The sequence below is a fragment of the Poecilia reticulata genome, linkage group LG6, assembly GCF_000633615.1.
Source record: "Poecilia reticulata strain Guanapo linkage group LG6, Guppy_female_1.0+MT, whole genome shotgun sequence".
NCBI classification, from domain to species: Eukaryota; Metazoa; Chordata; class Actinopteri; order Cyprinodontiformes; family Poeciliidae; genus Poecilia; species Poecilia reticulata.
The window spans coordinates 3,697,685-3,717,521 of record NC_024336.1 but is presented as its reverse complement, the minus strand read 5'-3'; the positions used below and the strand labels follow the sequence as shown (position 1 = coordinate 3,717,521).

Sequence of the window (19,837 nt, the reverse complement as noted above, 5' to 3'; positions counted from 1 at the left end):
TATATATGTAATTGATACTAATTGATTAAATATCACAAGCGATCCTTCAGATTCATTGACAAAATCTTTTTTTAAGCATCACTGTAGTGAGGATAATGATGAGGTACAGGGGATGATGTAAGTAACAATCAGTACGTTTTAATTTATTTACATTTGATGGAGATAAATTTCATTGTAGCCTCTTTCTGTTACATGTACACATAAGACACGAACTAAGACATGATGACGTTTTTATTTGTCTAAATTCAAAAGGTAATCCATGACCGATTGTTTGAGTGATTGCTGCCACCTAGTGGACTCAAACAGCCACTGCAGATTGGTTTTAGCTTCAACAAGTATGGTGGATTGTTTGTTTAAATGTCTGGTACTTAAACACGTTTCCTTCCTCACTAGCATCATACTCACCGGGACACCCCAGATGGCCCGAGACTTATTTCATAATCACCCAAATGTCTGTTGAAAGAAATTTTTTTGTTATTCTTTGTTCATCTCTGCTTAAAAGAACTGAAATCTTAAAAATATGCCCTGTAACAAAGGGTCAAATATGTGCTTTCAATCCAAATAAGTCTTAAAAACTGAACCAGAGTTTAACTTACTCTATTACTTTCTCTGGGGGCACTTCTCTTATTGGCTGCAGGGATTGAAATGATGGGAAGTTTAAGAGTATTTTAAACTCAAACTCAGCTTACATGGATCAGTTTTATAGTTTACCTTGGAGGGTTTGTGAAACTCAAATGCTTTGGATGTTTTCTGGTTGCCAAATCCCCATGTACCAGAGGCGGCGTTAACATTTTTGGGTTGATTGTTTAGGCCGCCCGCTGTAAAGGGGGAGAAAGAAAATAAATAATGATAATAACAATAAAAAAAAGGATCACATTTTCTGTCCATCATCCTTTGTTTTTAGAAAGTGGTAAAATGTGCATTTCCTTTGATTTTGAATAGTTCAATAACTATAGAAAGCAGAATTGTGAGTCTCCAAGAAAATAAAATATTAAAAGGGGCAGTATTATGTATTTTCTGGGCACCTGGTGCCATCTTGTAGCATAATCAAGTAACTATGTTACCTTCAGATGTTACAAAAACATGTATAAGTGTTGATCTTGTAACTTGATGCTTTGAAATTAGGTCAATTTAATATAATTTTACATAATACTACACCTTTCCTTCAGAGTTTCTGCCTCACAGAGCAGTACTCCCCTGCTACTCCTCTCCTCAGCTCCTTCAGACTAGCCAGCAGCAATTAGCAAAAGCAAAAAAATAAAAAATATTAAAAAGTTAATAGAGGAGCCATGTTGTGATGACTTCAGAAAGAGCAGGAGTTTTTAAAGAGACAGAGGACCAATTTCAAGGCATTAAATCACAAAGTCAAAACTTTTGAAGTTATATTTGACATGTACAGCATTTTTATGACAACCCAAGGTAAAATAGCAACTTGGTTGTGCTATAAAAGGACACTATGTGGCTGGGAATTGCATAATACTGCCACGTTAATGATCATTTTCACAACTGAAAAGGAGACCTTAAAATTACCAGTTTGACTGTTTGAGGGTTTTGGCAGCTGTTGGGCCCAGGAACCCTGGACTCTTGTACGCTGGCGCTTATCTGACATCCCATCCAATCTGCAGTCAGACAGAGAGACAAATAAACTTGGCCTATCATTCACATTTAAGGTCATTTCTTCTCAAATTAAACTAAATAACACATCCATGCTGTTGGATATCAGTGTTTTTTATTTTATTTTATTGAGCAAAGTCAATGTCTTCCTTTGAGAATCCTTCCATTGATTTGCTTAGTTGTAAGATAGAGGTGGTGTGTCTTTGTCCACAACTAAACACTTCTGAGGTAAAGATGTGATTATGTGATTTAAAAATTGAAGAAGAAAAAAAGAAAAGAAAGCTGCCTTTTATGAACATGAAAGCATTTTTGTGTTGTTTTTTTTTATGAAGGTAGGTTTTTATCTCGGTTAAAAACCGATTTACAACAACACATCAGAGCAAATAGAAAAACCGAGCATGACCTGTAGATGAAATTAGATACACAGTAAAGTTACAGAACATTCTAGCTAGTAGCCTTACGTCTGTAACATCAATGCACTCGCTATTAATACGCCAAAGTGTTCTGAAATTAATAAAATACGTCGTCAGATAAGATGCCCTCAATAAAGTGACTCTTCTGAAGCTTTTAGTCAAAGACTGTCCGAACAAATGTAACCAAAAAGACTCATGCATTGGGGGAGAAAACAGCCAGTCTGTTAAAAGTTACGCAAATATTATTATAAGCTGACAGACTTATGAAAATCATCAAAATAAAAACCTTCAAATACTCACCTAAATAGCAGCTAAAACGCCACAACAGAGCTAAGTCAAGAGAGACTTACAATCATACTGATGTATGTCAGCCATTGCTACCGTGTTACAGAAAAATAGGTCCTACTTCAAACTATCAAGCCTCATCAAGGTTCCTATGCAATGTTCATGTCTATGGTCTCAGTCACGTAATAAATATACCCAGTTCTTAATGCGTGCACTGTACCTAAAAATAACACCATATTTTCACCTGCAACAATTGAATTGAATTGAAGTACTTTTAAGTATATACATTGTATCTGTTTTACTTCATAATCACTGTTAAAGACAAAAATATAAACTATTTAAGACCAAATCGAAGCAGTTTAAAGATCTGGACATTTACGTAACCAGACCACTGTCTGTACTTCAACTGAACTGTACAGAATAAATTTCAATATTTGTACATTTTTATTTTTTACACTTTCAAGTCTCTTAAAAAATAAACATCTAAAAATGCCTTTGACACACTAAATGGATCAGGACACACTAAATGGATCAGGACACACTAAATGGGTCAGGACGCTGACAGCATGTTGGAAAATTTCTATTACGTTAGTTTTGGGAAATATCGTCTCTACTGCCCAGATATTGAGCAGTTAGCATGTCATGGCAGTCATGACACTGCTGCCCAGTTTTCAGAGTCCTTGTCAGATTCATTGCAGGACCAGAGATATTTATCCCACCTTTGGGATAAATAAAGTATTTCTGTACTGGCACAATTTTGTGAATAAAATCTGAGAATAAATGTGAACCAATAAAACACAACAGATACTATTGCTGTCAAATCTGACTTCTTGTGATCACCTTCATGTATCTGTTCTGGCTTAGACCAAATCTCATTGTGATTTAAAAATTTAAAGTCTAAATGTAACACGAGATGAGGCAGATAAACAGTTTTCCTATAAAGTCAAGTTGCTTCTCGTCATTAATACGTTTATCAGCAGGTATGTGAGGTTGATTGACAGCAGTAAGACCCTCTTCCTGCCCCTGATTGGTTGTTTTTGACCAGCAGCTGTGCAGTTCATCCCACAGCAACAGTAGGTCAAGGAAGAGCTCGACCTTTTCATAGATTACCCGTCTCAACACACTTTCACGCCATGGCAACAGTTTAAACAAATATGTATAAAACCATTCTGGTTAAAAGCTTTAACAGCAAGTAGTACAAAACATATCCAATTTAAACATGCTCATACACACAAAACAACAGAGAGCTTATTATGCCAAAGCTTTTTATTAACAAACAGTAGAAAAGATAAGCAGAATTAATGCATTTTACATTTGGAGCTCAATTTGTAAGGCATATAAAAGACTAGAAAAAAAAATTCACAAGAAAAACCACAAGAGGTCCAGGTCAGACCACATCATATGGGGTATTGCAGCAGGCATCAAGTATATATGTATATAAAAAAAAAAMCCCAAAAAAACACTTGCATTGTTCGATTTTGAAAATGTTACACTTGGTGGCATTTGAACTAATCAACCGTAAAAAACGCAGATGAAAAGCTGATGATGCAACAACTCTAGTTTGACATTAAAAAACTCCAATGAAATATTTGCTCAGCATTTAACAGCATCTGTCAATATTAGAGCCATTCAGATACATTAAGAAAAACTACCAAAAATAGTCAAGTGATTGGAAAATAATTATAGTAATAATAGTTCACTCTTCCCAGTTAAGATCCTGCCATGATAAATCAAAACAATCACCCCGTCATTGAATCCAACCGTTTCTAGCAATATTACAAGAAAAGAAACTAAGAATTTGAATAGACTAGCATGGAAAAGGCGAGACGTCAATACAAATAACCCACCACAGTGACACTTTAAATAGTCTGCAAGACACAAGATCAGCAAACCAAAAAAAAGATGAATGTAAGTCAAGTAAGACAAATAAACAAGGATAATAAAAGCAGAAACTGCCTTTTTTTTTTAAATATCTCACATTGGTAAAGAGAACTAGGTTCAAAGCTGGTGCTGCAGATTTTGTGTTTTACATGTGCATCTTACAAATATACAATAAATAATTATATATATAAAAAATATGCCCATCACCATTCTTCACTGCCTACTACAGGAGGGTTTGGTTTTCGATTTGCTTTATTATTTCCACTGTTGGTGTCGATGACCAAAAAGAAGAAAAAAAACTAGCGCTTTATACCACACAACTTCCTGAATTCTTTGGCCACATCTACCCAGACAGACATCAGAGGCAGATTATCGCATATTTAAGTCTGTTGTGCACGTTTACTCAAGGCACAAAATGGGTTAGATTTCAAGGCAGCTCCGGAGGATGGAAGCACACCAACGTACTTCCTTAGGCACAGTCTCGGTCGAAAAAGGAGCTGCTGCCTGCGGCCTCGCCGTTACTCAGTTTTCAGACTGGCTCCGTTTCTTTGCTCCCTCAGCTTCCTCCTGTGCAGGTATCCTGAGCGCTGGAGGCGGTTCATTCTGGCCCCCAGGAAGATTACGATGCTGCTCGGCACCAGCCGGGTGGTCACCCAACCCTGCAAGCAGGAGACAAACACGCAACATTAACCTTTCGAGTTGGTTAAATATAGATTAAAAAAATGTAATCAGATTAATCACACTCTAGAGTTGTGATTTATTACTACACCCAACAATGTAAGCTTGAAATATAAATGCAAACAGAGTTATGGTTCTTGCAGGAATAGTGCCCTGGACAAGCCCCTCCTTCTGACACCTTCCAACTAATTAAATGCGATTAATTACCTGGTGGTTTTTTGTACCAGAAAGCAGATGATGTAGTCTTCCCAGGACTCAACAACTAAGGGAAACTTACTCCACCACACATGCATGCCATTGGTAGCAAACTTATTCACAGGACAACTGACGAGATTTAATTTTCTAGTTCTTGGGTGCCCCACTCCTTTATGATGCCGCCCTGAGCAAGTGCCCATACAGCTCATATCAAAGCCACCACTGTACGCACGTTTTTCCACAAAAATTTTTAAGAAAATCTTTATTTTCTCAATCCAAGAACGTCTGAAGATTCTCAGTTTTCCAGGTCTTCATCTACAGGAAGTAATTTTGTTTTAAGCGTTGACATGGAAACGTGCTTCTCCATTGGGAACCTCTGTGATGAGGTGACAATTGCTCATCCTCATCCAGCCGAGCAATTGATGTAATTTGTGCATGTGAAATTTCAGGCTCGTACACGTAGATGTGCAAACGTGCGTAGGCAACGAAAAATGTTTAACTTTTGCTGCTGCTGCACAAATCTTTCAGCTTTCACCGTTTGTTGCTCCCCATGTGTTGAGTCTACAATACGATGCCATGAACTAGGTGGGAGAGAGGCTTTTAGGCCAAAATGGGTAGTTCCATTAATTTGAGTTATGCAATAACACATTAAAATGTCTAGATCAATTGTATGCATTAACTTTTGACAGTCCTCTTAAAAATGCATCAAGATTCTGGCAAAGTTGGTGGTTCATTTAAGTTGACTGGTTTTGTTGCACAAGTTGTACCTTTAATTATGACAGACATTTCAATAGGGGTAAAATCTGGATTATTCCAGAAGCTTGATAGACCATTTTGATTTCTTTCAATGTGCTGTTGGAACACCCATTTGTGTCCAAATCTGAAACATTTCACTCAAACCATCAGACTCAAAAGCAAAAATAATCGTACAATTTGTGCAGGAAGCATCACATTGCATGAGTTGAAGCTACAAATCCAAAGGCACTTTGCCGATGCACAAAGAAAACAACCATCTTCAAAATTTTCAGCTTCACCTTGAACCACGTCTACAAGAAAATTATTTCAAAAGCCACACCCAAACTTATTTTGTAATGGATAAATCTGGCCAATATTAGGATCCCGGACAAGCCTCCACCTCAACACCAAAGAAAATTAATAAACTCTGCTAAATACAAGGGCTGTCTGTGAGGAAACCAACTTAAACTACCATTTTTGATAAACAGCACGGTCAAATGTCCAGCTATGACTGAGTCAGAAGCTTGTTGATGGCAACAAAAAGTTTCCCAAATATAAAGGACTTTTAAATAAACCTTGAACATGAAGAAATTTGAAATTTTACGCTTGAATTTAGATTTTAAAAAGTAATTGAAGTGGCTTGTGTTCATCCTGGGCAAAATTTTTTAATCCATCCTCAAAAGGTCCAAAACTTAAACAAATTCCAAAAACTGAGTAGAGAAAAACTGTGCACCAAGTAGTAGAAGTATTTTCAAGCTTTAACCTGAATAACAGAAATTTTAACTTAGGTATTCTCTTTCGATAACTGTAAATATGTATTTTTTTGTTTTCCATACCATGACTGCGTGGGGGAAGTAGCCGTTGGTCTGGTTCTGCAGACCCACAGTGTTGAGCTCAGCTGCTACGTAGCGCTCTGGGGTAGGCTTATCCAGGGTGGGCTTCCTGATGCGGGTCATTTTGGTTACCACAAAGAAGGGAAGCACACTCTAAAAACATAAAAAGAGAAAAGACAGAATTTTACTATATGACAAGAGTGGTGCAGTACAGAGAAAATGCAGTTCAACTTAAAATATCTCACACTTATGAACACTTTGGCCACAAGGTGGCACAAGAGCACCACAGTGTTGAACAGAAAAGCCCCGTTTTATGTGAAGCATGTTTCCATCACCAACAATGTTTAAAGCTAAATTTGGCTCTGGGTTTCCCAGAGCCAAATTTAGGCCTGTCACAATAAATCAATCGCATGATAAATTAAAAAGTACACCAATAATTTCCATTTGCATGATTTATCGTTGCTCTTTTCTCTCCATCTCTTTCTACCGAACACAGGATGGCAAAAGTCTTTAGTCTGGTGATTTGGTCGCAAATAGACTATTTTTTTAGGGACAATTTTGTCCACAGATTCATTTTATTTGTCGTTTGTTTTCTTTACTTGTTTGGAAAGCTAAAATGTCTTCCAGTTTCAGAGTTAAATGTACAAATGAATTTAAAGTTTATAGATCTTTGAGAAATTGTTCTTGCATTACTATTACTATATTACCTGAAAATGGTCCTCAGAAAAAAGTTTGTTGCAATAACATGAGGGACCATTTATAGTCCAGCAAAAATTATGACATCATTTTTAATCAAAAAAACAAAAAATAGCTACACTTTATTTAAGAGGCAGAAATTTAAAAAGCTGTAAGTCTCCTTCTATCTGATCACATAAGGGGTTTAAAAAAAAAAAAAAAAAGTTGTGGATCAAAATCCAAGGAGGAATCCAAATTCTTTACCGCTGTAATGTCTACCGGTTCCTCAGCTCCATACATCAACATTTTACATGTTGATGTATGGAGGAACCTGGGCATGGCGTACTCATAAAAACAAAGTACAGCACAATATGAAGTAGCGACCCGACCTCCGCAGACGAGGCCCAAACCAACCTGAATGATGATGCCCTGCCGTCTGTACTCCTCATGAAGGCCGCGGGAGAAGAAGTCCACAAACGCCTGCGAACGGAGGCGTAAGATACAGTCAAGCTTTTCATCAGCAGTAAAAAGTCACAGAAGAAGAAGAAGGGGCCAATTTGAACGTCTGGCACCAAAAACACCAGTGAGACATCATAAATGCTGCGGAGTGGTCAGTTTGACCTCGCCTGTTTTTATGTGTGTAATTTAGTGTAGTTTTAACCTTTATCAAGGGGTCAGTGCAAAATAAGTAAGTCATTCTATATGGTCGTTTTTTGTTTAAGTTAGACATTGTATTTATCTGGAGAATTTAACCTAAAGTTAGTTGAAACATGCATCACCACAACAAAGACTCGACATCAGTTTGCAGAAGCAGCTACTGTTTCAAGTACCAATACTTACACAGAATCTGTTGGTATCCATGGTGGAAAAATGTGCAAACAGTCCTAAAATAATTGTTTTTTAACCAAAGAATCTCACTGAATAAGTTCAGGCTGAACAGACTGAAGTGCTAAAGGGATATCAATAAGCCATCACGAGGTATAATGTGTGCAAAACTTTGTTATTCCATTAATGTCAAGAAAAAAAAAGCAATTGCACAGTATCTATTAACTAAGAAACGCAATTAAAATCACACTTTAATAAGTTTATTCATATAAGTCACTAAGAACCCAGCATGATCCCCAAACTACTTCCTGTCGTGGTTTGTGGCAACATCCGGTTATTGATCAACCAACTTGTGATATTTTCGATCCACTAAATGAATGCACATGAAGTCTGGACATTGTTTTTGTTTTAGTGTGACGTAATGTTACTGCTGCATTATGTGATTTTAATGATTTCAAATCCTTGCCACCGAATTTGAAACAACAAAAACGGATTAAGTGCATACCTTGGTTGCAGAGTAGACTGTGAGCAGAGGGACGGGATACATGCCGCTGGCAGAGGAGATGTTGAGGACGACACCTTTGGATCTGAGAGAGAAACAAAAGTTCAATCAATAAATTCAAGAAGATAAGAACAAACAAAAAAAAATACTCAGAATGAGCAGAACTTTTGGAAGATGGAGCAGAGAATAAAGTCTGGAACTGCAAATATTTCCCCACTATTTCTTTGTCGATGTTTCTCTAGATTTAAATAAATAAATAATAATAATTCCACCTAAATTCTAGATATTTTCAGACTGTAGGAATCCAGCAGAGCAGAGATAAAATGGAAATCATTCTGTAGGTCACATTTCTTCCTCAGAAGCAAACTTCTTTATTAATAATACATATAGACAATTATGGCAAATTCCACAGAAAGTTAATCCTGCACACGCGCACACACACACACACACACACACACACACACACACACACACACACACACACACACACACACACACACACACACACAGTCAGGGGATGGTAGTGGCCTATGTGCGTTGCCATGGCAGCCTGTTGCTGCAGTGATGTAGTGAAGACGCTACAGCCTCACACGGCACCAAATGTGCCTCCGTTTCCATTGGCCGGCGGGAATCACATGGGAACGGAACAGCCAATCGGGTGGGAAGAGCACTTTGTGTGAATTGAAAGCTTGTCAGCATTGCGAACAAAGGAGAAGGAAAAAGATGCAGTGATGGGGAAAAAAGAAGAAGAAGAAACAAAACTAATTTCTCCTCCCACTTCCGAATGGAAAGTGTCTGGTTTATATATAAATATATATATAAAAGAAAAAATAGCATTCCTCTGAGATCATGATGATTATTTGTGGAGATCCTAGCTGAGGTGTGTGTGCCTCACTCCATCACTCTGCTGTTTGACTGCAGTCATGTCGCAAAACATGGAAGCCCCAACAACTCACCTCTCTACCATTTTGGGCAGCACCAGGCGAGTCATCTACAAAACAAAACAAAATGAGTTCAGCCGGTATTAATAACTGAAAACAAACAATAGCAGGAGAATAAAGATGACAAGAAAAGAAAAAAAGGACTAAAAGTAGCGGGGTGAGAGATGGACAGAAAAAAAAAAAGAAAGCAGCAGAGAGAAAGCGTTGCGTGGGTGGCGAGCACAGACAGCGTTGGTGTAGTCCACCGTTGCTTTGGGAACGACTGAGACACTGCAGGTACCATGGAGGGAAGAGCAAGAAGAGGAGGAGGGGGGAAAAAAGTAGAGGAAATAAAGGAAAGTATGGAAGGTAAAAGCAACAGGCTAGCTGTGGGTCGTGGCACTGATGGACAATTTATAGTTATTAGGAAAAACAAAAAAAGGAGCAGAATCCTCACCTGGCACACCGAGGTCATGTTGACATTGATGGTGTTTGTGATGAACTGAAACGTAGAGAAAGTACGTTCAAGTTAGGAGTTCAATAAAAAATTATTAAAGAGGTTTTTGTTTAAAGAGAAGAAAAAAAAAAAGACTCGATATCAGGAGATTTCCCCTCATCAGTAAAACAGATTTACTCACATTTTCCAGGTCAGGAATGTGGAGGTAGTACTCAGGGTACGGGTAGGAAACACCTACATTATTAACTGATGATAGAAAGAAAAGAAAACTATGTTTTTATGTGTTCATAAAACATATTAGAGCTTCAGAGTTTTACAAAAAAAACATCTTTATCAACCACAAGGTGGCAGCAAAAGCCAGCAAGCACAGGGAAGGGATTCACAAAACAGCAGACACAGCCACACCTTGCAACCAGTGGAGCACAACTGGTACCATAAAAAGAACAAAGAGTTCCTTAAATGTTCAGCTGAAAAGTACAGCATGAACTCTGTAGATGTACGGCTAACGCCACCGCTTGGCGCACACACAAACACACTGCTGACCCCGGGGACGTTGTTAAAACGACGGAAAAATTAAGGTTTGTTGAAGTGATTCTGAATGATTTCAAGAGGTAGAGCAGGTTTTTTTCTCCACCTAAAACAACAAACATGCAAAAAAGTAGGTACGATATTTTATGTCTCTGGTCAAACGGTCATAATACCTGATTGAAAGGGTATGGATGGAAGAAAACATGGTGCCAAGACACAAATAAACTGATCCAAAGTCAAACTACAAGATGTTCTGCAATTAAAAGACAATTCCAGCCCCTCATTCAGCAACAGCATAAAGCCCAAAGTTTACAATAGCAAAGCTAAGCTTCTCTCTGTGAAATCTTCAACACTTTATGAGGATTTAATGTTATCTAAAATAGGACATAGCAAGAGATCGTCAACTTTTTGAATCGTATTTTCTGGTTTTACGGGAGACGTTTTAATCTTTGGCATCTCTGGGATTCCTGCAAATTATAATGTCAAGATTTTACACTTTTCCAGATTCAGTCTTGATTTTGAGTTTTTGTTTCATCATCTTAGAGACTTTGTATTAAAAAGAATATTTCTAAAGAATCATAACATGCAGGCTAAAAGAAGAGGATTTACTTCTGCTGGATTTGAAATTGTTAAACAAAAAAAAACAAAAACTAAAGGACTTGAGGGATTTTCCCCATTTATGCGTGAAAGAATGGATCCTCAACCTTTGTATAAAACAGAAAACACAGATCAAATAACATGGTTGGTGCGTTAATAGAGAGAGTTTGTTTTGATGGACTTGAAGGGCAAACATTCAAAATTCAGATTTTTCTGGATTTCACCTCTGAAGCTGTGAATGAAAGTTTGGCCATTATGCGACATTAAATACAGATTTTCAAAATCATCCATTTAGGATCCAAGATATAATCATTTATATAAAAAAATAATAATTAAAAAAGGAGAGTTAAGGAAAGTCACACAAAGCAGGATAAATATCGACCGATATGACACAGTGAGACTAAACCGACACGGAGAAATAAATGAGGAAACAAAAAAACAAGTCAGCTCTTACCAAGAACACCGATCTCCAGATCAGCCAGTCCTTCCTCAATTTTGGAGTAAATGTCCATTCTGCCAAAGTCGACAGCGATTGTCCTGGTCTCCACCTTAAACTGCTCCTCTGTGAGAGGAAAACAAGACCATTCATTTCTCGGTAACAATTACACAGAACGTTGAGAAAGTCTTTGTTCTCAAGAGGAAAAAAAAAAAAAAGACGGTTAAAACAGTGCATGTTTAAAAGGTCTTTCACTATCAAGTCCCAAGTTTCCTAAATTAGACCCAACAGGATGTTCCTGTTGTAAAATTTGTTTGGAGTCTGTGTCGGACATGAACTGAAGAGGGCGCTGTGCACCAACAAACTAGAGTGGTGGTCTTCTTCGACCCTCTCTGCTTCATGTTTGACGTATCTGCTGCAATTACAACCCATTGTCCAAAGACTTGTTTAGCAGAGGAAGAACTGCTGGGATGAACCTCAAACATGAACTCAGTCAACCGAGTCGGCTTACGCTCTACAGATCTGGGCCCAGAAAAAAATAAATGTAAATTTGACAAAAGACAAAGGATAAAAAATGGGAGAGATTTCAACTACAATAACAATTAAAGGGTGGACTGCAGTGTATAAAGTCTGAAACACTTTGACAAAAGTAGTAAGAGCCTCCTGCATGTTGAAGAAGACAAAGTTCAGGTACAAAAACAAACTGAGATTGAAATAAGTGAGTGGAGCATGGCAGTAAAAAAAATAAAAAAAATAAAATCACAGGTGGGACAAGGAGGGTTGCCAGGTTACACGTCAGGCAGGTTGGGTTCGTCAGGCTAATCGTGAGGGAGGCGTGCCAGAGATTGGCACGCCGCTCCTCGCTCGTGACTACCCATCAGCCCCCTCTGTTGATTGGAGGCACGACAGGGGGAAACCACGCTGTGGGAAACTGTCAGAAACAGATGGGAATGAGACGGCGAGTTGCCGGGAGAGGGCACCGTTTACGGAGGGATGGGGCACGCTCGTCATGCAGCCGAAATCTGGACAGAGAGCCGAGAGGTGGACGGATCCCCACCGCAGGCAGGAGGAAATGTGAACACAGAAACAAGTTGGTGCAGTTTCTCAAAGCAGGGCGGATATTAATCCCTTCTTCCCTCTGAACAAAGAGGAAGTAAAACAGCAGGTTTGTGAACGCAACCATTTCATCACCACTCAAGTTGTGCAATGCAAAGAACTTGTGTAATTTTTAATGTGCCACAGCTGTGGCACATTATTCCATGAAAGGCGAAGTACTTTTGAAAAAGTTATAGCTTCCTTCCCCTTCCCATCAGTTCCACGCTAACGGTTGCTAGATAATCTTCCTGTGACTTATGGAGGCCCAGAACCGTTTTCAGCACCTGTTGGGTGTTAAGAGGAATAAGGGCGCCTTCACACCTAATAGTCTGGTAGCGTTGGTTTGATCTGAAATCAAAAGTCTAACATTTGCAGTTTGCTTTCACACAGTTCAAAGGTTTTGGTTAATTTGGCAGTGTAAGTTCTTCACTCCCTCACCTGTGGCAGCGCTGCACCAAAAACTACTGAGGGAAATGACACCAAAAGAAAAAAAACAAACAAAAAAACAAACTCTGAAGACGCTGAACGCAACTTCTTCGCAAAAAGGAGTCGTGTCAGATTTTAGCGGTTGTGGGATTTCTCTCATCTCTGGTGAAAGACTACCAGAGCGAGACTCGCATGTTTGTTTTGGTTGCATTTACCCAGAATGCCCTGCGCTGCAGCCCGCTTCCTGCTTTTCAAGCCGTTTCTGGTCCGCTTGGAGTTCACATATGCATTCAAACCGCACCAGAGTTCACATCAAGCGTACAGAGGCCAAAGTTTATAGGTTTGTACTTTAGGTCTGCATCAGAGTTCAATGACACGTTCACATCTCCCCAAACCAACCAGACTGTCTATGCAGGTGAACTGGAGTTCCTCTGAAGTGGAACAAACAAGGCTGGTGTGAATGAACCCTAAGAAGTTATCAAAGAGACAAATGTACTTTCTATAACCTGCCAGGTAGCCAAAGTACGACTGCTAGCAGATGACGGCATCGGAATCAAGTTGTTTTTATCACTTTTAGCTTTCAACTTCTGTCGTACATTTTTGAAACTGGAGTACGCCATGAATGATGGTTTAATACGCCAATCGATTTTGAAACGTCAACCTTTTGATGTCCAGTCCACTCCCCTACTCTAACGTCTCTCTGACCGGCTTTCTAACTCTACAGCCAGAGTAGAGATTTAAGGAGGAGCAGCAAAAGCAAATGAGGTGGATTAGCAGTGCTTGTTAACAACTGATGGCATCCAGGACATGTTGCTGTTACTCTGTCTGTTATTTATGAAAACTGAGCTCTCAGACTATACGACTGTGGTGAGAAGATCATATAGTCTCCAGTCAGAGGCGTCTTCAGTTTTGTTGACAGACTCACTGCTACCAGATATCGGTCCAGCCCACATCGTCACCATCCACAGCGGCTCACGAAAGATACTTGGATTATCAGAGTTGCAACAACATTTAATTTCCATTTGGAATACATAAAGTATATTTGAATTATGATCGTTAAAGGTATGGAGGTTAGAAAATAAATCTCCAAAAATAAATCTCGAAAATAGTCAAGCAAGCAGCTTAAAAAAAAAGACTGAAATCAGCCAGAACATTCTGAGCAATCTCAACCCTCCCTGTTTGGAATCTAATAATCTATTCTGTTAAAAATACATTAAAATTTTTTAACAGAACAAATGTTGGAAATCTATTTTCAACATCAAACGAAGTGGGGAAGCAGTGCAGAAGTCTAACGCGCCGCCTCGCTCCCTGCGCTCACATGTTCAGCTCCCAGGCCCAAACAGAAACCAGCAGCCAAACAATCAGCTTAATTCGGGTCAAAGCTCACCAAGTGACCTGGCGACGTCATCCAGCTTCTCCTGGGAGCGACTGATCAACATCATGGCAAACCCTCGACGAGCCAACTGCAAATCAGAGACGAGAGAAATCTGAATCATGTCACACAGCCTGATTATCATGATGATGAAGAACAGGTAGTTTTATTACTGATGGTGGGTACAGAGGAGGTCAAATGATCAACATGCTTTTGTTGTAGAATAGCTGAAAGGGTAAAGAGGTGAGCGGCTGCCTTTTTGTAAATGAACACTATACATTTTTTTTTAAAAAGGTGCAAAACTCATCTGAGGTGTAAACAGCCGAAGGAGGACTAATGAAAAAAATTTATCACAATCATATTAGATTGACTGGCTCTGATCGAAAAGCACAAAATATAGACTTTTATCAAAGTCAAGAAGTCCTGCACTTTGGATTTGCCAGTAAAGGACATATATTAAATCAAATAATAAGGCCATATGTAAGGGACATGCGCTTGGATGCATCTGTGGCGATAGCTCCAAACGCTTCTTTTATTTATTGTATGTAATGAAGCTAAAGTAATTAAGAAACCCTACACATTTTCTTCTTGAGTACATCATAGCATCGTCCTGAAATTAAAAATATCAGAAACGACCGGTCAGTCCTAAACAACAAAAACCAGCATTAGCTAGAAAAAGATCAAATTGGTGCAGCTTTTGGATTTAGGATTTATTATCATTATTATTATCATATTTAGATGCCACAAGTCTGTGTGCACTTAGATATGCCTGCACACACTCTCCCTACTGTGACCTGTGAGTGAACAGAGTCTGTGCATGAGTCACAGATTTTCCAAGGAAGAAAAAAAAAAAAAAAAAAAAAAGCCTGAAATCTGTGACACACATTTGTGTTCAGGCCACCCAAATCAACACTTGTGTTGGTTTATCACATAAAATCCCAATAAAATACATTGACGTTTGTAGTTATAATTTGAAAAAAAAAAAAAAAAAAAAAAAAGTAGCAGGAAGCCTCACCTCCTCCGCGTAGGATTTCCCGATGCCGTCCGTGGCTCCAGTCACAACTGGGGAGAAACGAGAGGGAAAGAAGTGAGAGGTCAGTGGAGGTTAATGTTGACAAGCTTACTGTACAAAGAACAAAGTTGATATTAAGAGTCTCAAAGCTGGGACTTAAAATATTTCAACTGAAATCACAATTTCCAAGTGTGACAAATACAGTATAACTGTTACAATGACTTGGTCATGCTTCAGTGCAGGAGAAAAAAACTAAACTAATGACTGAATTTCCTCTCGGTGAGGCAGCCACAAATCAGATCTTTGTTCAACAAAAAGTTACGACCCAGCAGCAGCAGCAGGTTTGGCCACTTGCATCAGTCAACGCCCCGATATGGAGTCAAGCCAGAAAATCTTACTGTGCACAAAGACAGTCGACGCAAATTCAGTTGAACACACCCTGCAATAACATTCATCTGCTGGGGAAAATGGGTTAGATATGTAAAGTCTGTGCAACCAGATTTTACAGAGGTGTTTCATTGAATCAGCCAAATTGAGCTTTTTTGTGTGTCAGGTTTGTTTTTCCCTCACTTACACTCCTGTCATGTCCTGAATAAAACACATTTATGCACAGGTATTTATTTGTTGTCATCCACCCTCCTGGCCCCCCATTCTGTTCTCAGTTGGTTCATATTTTGTTCAAATAAATAAGAAAAACAAGACAGCATGTAATCAGATAATATTTCTGCTTTTTAAATTGTAAACATATTGCCGACTTCCAAAATTAGGGAGAAAAATAAAAAGGTAACTTTATTTGAAGGGGGGTGAATAAGACTGACATGACACTGTCATAAACATGACATAACACATGTCGTGAACATGAATAAGCCTTCATGAATATTTATGACTGTTGTCATAAAGCGTCATTCGGTAAATTATGACACTTTTAATACAAAGTTGACATTATTCAAAATGTCTTTGTTATGACAACTTGACATTAAGCAAGAAATCATCACTGATAATTTGTTATAAAAGTATTACTGATTGCACTTTAAAAATTAGGTAACTTTATATTATTAAAGGTAAAGTTTAAACAGTAATGATTTCTTGGTCAACGTCAAGTTGTCATAAAGACATTTTGAATAATGTTGACTTTTTATTAAAAGTGTCATAATTTACCAAATGACGCTTTATGACAACAGTCATAAATAATCATGAAGGCTTATTCATGTTCATGACAGTGTTATGTCATGTTTATGACTGTGTCATGACAGTCTTATTCACCCCCCTTCAAATAAAGTGTTAACAAATTTAGAGCCGACATCCAATATAGAGAGGGGTGGTGGCTATATAAAAATAAATGAGAACATCTTATTTAAAAAAAAAAAAAAAAATCAGACGACAACCATGGAATAAAACCCCTGAGACAATCTGTAGCAAAAAGGATGGAGATGGTGAGAAACTAAAAGAAGCCCTAGAGGGCTGGTTGGAGGTTACAGATCGGATTGCTCTTTGCCAGCCTCATGAAGACAACATCTATACCATGACTGAGTGTGTGAACGATGGCATGTACTCCCGTGTGAACACTATCACAACAGTAATCTAAAGAAACCGATACAAAAATAGAACATTTAGGGAGTGAGACATTGAGTTACTGAGGAGCATATCGAATCAGCTCAAAGTCAAGATCAGAGGGCGAAGAATCCTTCCTGTCCACAGCCTTCAACAGCTCAGAAGAACCTTGAATTAACATGAGCTACAACAACACTTCGCTCGTCTTTTGTATCAATAAAGTAATTTTTTTTAACAATTCGAATTAACCTCAGATGCTTTGCTTTTTGTGACGTACTCGTCGATGCTCCCTAGTTCAGAAAACGAGCGGAGGACAGAAGGTACCAGCGGCAAATCAAGTGTGGAGAAGAAATGGTTTGGTAAAAGCAGCCGGTTCTCGTAGAAGACGACAGCAGGAAGGGCTGAGGAGTCGGAGGCAGGAAAAGCTTCACCTTGTCAAGGAAAAAAAAAAAGAAGCTATTTTTAAACTTGTGCTGCCCATCAACCCCAACCAAACTGATTGATCAGAGAGCACGGTCATGGAGTTTACTGCTGCTTACAAGAGTACAAACGCATACACACAATATGTTGTGAAAACATCTCTGTACATGTATATATAAAAAGGTTGATGAAAGATTTATGCAGGTAGAGGACATTCTCTTGCAAAGGGCTAAAAAAAAAAAAAAAAAAAAAAAAAAAAAGGAAGATGACAGGGTGGGGGGAGAGATGCAGAGAGGAGGGGAGGGGAGTGATGACGAACATGGAGAGGGAGGAAGGAGGGTGAAGTGGGGGTAGGGAGGGATCCTAGGGGTGGCTAAAAATAGAACTGGAGCAAAGCAAGAGAACAAAAGAGTGGAGGAGATCTACAGAATGGAGATCAGAGAGGAGGAGAAGAAGAAGAAGAAGAGAGGGAGAAGAGAGTGAATGAGAGGAGCTGGAAAGAGAGCGCAAGAATCCCTGGTTATTTTTAATCCGCCATCCTCCTCCTCCTCCTCCTCCTCCTCCTCTGCCCCCCAATGTTAAGAATGAAACGCTCCCAGGCAGAAAAGCCTCAATGGGCACGGGTTGAACCAAATCTGGTTGAGGCTGCAGCTGCAGGTGGGGGGTGGGGGAGGAGGCAGGGAGGAGGCTACAGATGCTGCAAAGAAAAATGGCTGAGGAGGAAGAGGGTGGTACTCCTGCCGACATTAAGGGACCAGGGGGTTTGCGGCATTTTTCCCACCCAAAAAAGCGCTGGAGATACTTTCATAGGAAAGAGAATCTGTCCAACTGGAGGAAGACCTTCTGACAAACAGCAAGAAACTCATTCAAGGAGACGAGTAAAAGAAATTCACATTTTTAAATAAAGTCTCAATGCATCAGAAACTCATTTACCACGCCCCCTCATCCCCCCCCCAAAGAAAATGACAGTCAGGATGCACTGAAACGACTGGCGATAAGGTGCAAAAAAAAAAAAAAAAGAAAAAAGAAAAAGAAAAAAAGATGTTCCTCATTGTTGGGAATGGAGCAAGAATGCACCAAAATGCACGTACAGCAAAAACAGCTTGAACTACGACACACACACACACGTAGATAAACACAGTAACGCAGGAATGCTCTCCGACCTCAAACCAGTCCGTGCTGACCCGTTCGCTTCACATCGACGTTCCTGTCAGACACGTCATGCATTTTAGGAATGCGGTTTGTAATTTTCCAAGTGTGCGCTTCTAATAAAGAACCTGCACTGTGTAACTGTTTATTTTTTCCTTACATGTAAATTAGATGTCATCTGCATGAAGTAAATATTTACCAAACATTTTTCTAAAGCGTTAATAGCAGGACAACACTAATACGGGTTTTTATCAAACAGACGGACAGTCGCGGCACATTGAAAATCTGCACCATAAAAAAAAAAAATCATATTCCAGGAATTCAAATACACATCCCCAGATTTCAGATAAACATCATGATTTGTCATATTTTAAACCCTGATTACAGATAATTAGCTGCTTTACCAGCAGGACGGAATTACAGCGAAGGCGATACGGAGGCGATTTGCCCGGACAAGTCAGGCAACAATACATGCATGCCTCTTATTTTTATTCACGCAACCAGTTTCTGAATGGCGAGCCTCACATCCATTATATAATGGAACCATTTTCTCAATAAATATTGCGCAGCAGCGGAGTTTGACTCTGCTGCATTCGAGTCCTAAGAAATTTATAGTTGTAGAGAGAAAATAAATAATAATAATATCACAAGCTCATTATGAATTTTCTTCATCCCAGTGGGAATTAATACCCCCCCCCCCTTCCTCTCCCCCTCCTAAACCTCACGTGACCATCGCATGACATCAGTGACATGAAGCGCCAACGTAACAAAGGCGGTGTACGCAAGCCGGCATGTTTAGTGACAGCAGCACTGACGACAGCAGACCGTGTGTGTGTTGATGGGGCTACAGAGATGCTGTGTGTGTGTGTGTGTGTGTGTGTGTGTGTGTAATGAGGGGGGCTGGCTGTTGCCTCGCTGTCCATGTTCTGCCACCCATACCCAGCACCTTCTGAAGGAAGCGCTCCCAAAAGTTGCAGGGTTCCTGCGTGACCTGAAGGGGGCGCGTTTGTACCGCAGCTCAACACATTCAGGAGGTGTAGACATCCCCCAGCCAGCCTTCTCCATCTCCCTGCCCTCCCTCCCTCCCTCCGCAGCGGAGCAGCCCCTGCCTGCAGCCTGCTCACTATTCTGAGAGTCTAAAAAAAGCAGCTAGGGGAGTAAAAATAGCAGCGCCTGCACTGGCTCGTCTGGGATCTGCTTGCCGCAACACCTGAATACCAATCAGAATCAGAATCAGA

General features: G+C 39.4%; 2 protein-coding genes across 2 annotated transcripts in view; both read right to left on the bottom strand.

Moving 5' to 3' along the window:
* Window positions 1-2,434, bottom strand: part of alkbh3 (alkB homolog 3, alpha-ketoglutarate dependent dioxygenase) — a 10,368-nt gene extending 7,934 nt beyond the window's left edge. Inside the window, exons 1-5 of the mRNA XM_008410760.2 lie at window positions 2,328-2,434; window positions 1,531-1,619; window positions 712-818; window positions 597-631; window positions 406-453 (exon numbers count right to left, since the gene is read on the bottom strand). Coding sequence (XP_008408982.1) covers window positions 406-453; window positions 597-631; window positions 712-818; window positions 1,531-1,609 — 269 coding nt within the window. The 5' untranslated portion in view covers window positions 1,610-1,619; window positions 2,328-2,434. The remainder of the gene's footprint in view (window positions 1-405; window positions 454-596; window positions 632-711; window positions 819-1,530; window positions 1,620-2,327) is intronic.
* Window positions 2,435-3,560: 1,126 nt separating this feature from the next.
* Window positions 3,561-18,677, bottom strand: hsd17b12a (hydroxysteroid (17-beta) dehydrogenase 12a). The gene is made up of 11 exons (XM_008410882.1): window positions 18,635-18,677; window positions 15,483-15,529; window positions 14,483-14,558; window positions 11,593-11,700; window positions 10,195-10,259; window positions 10,014-10,058; window positions 9,593-9,627; window positions 8,640-8,721; window positions 7,724-7,789; window positions 6,638-6,787; window positions 3,561-4,852 (listed from the first exon to the last, which is right to left on the bottom strand). The coding sequence occupies exons 1-11, from the start codon at window positions 18,675-18,677 to the stop codon at window positions 4,712-4,714; spliced, it is 858 nt and encodes a 285-aa protein (XP_008409104.1). The 3' UTR covers window positions 3,561-4,711.
* Window positions 18,678-19,837: the final 1,160 nt, after the last annotated feature.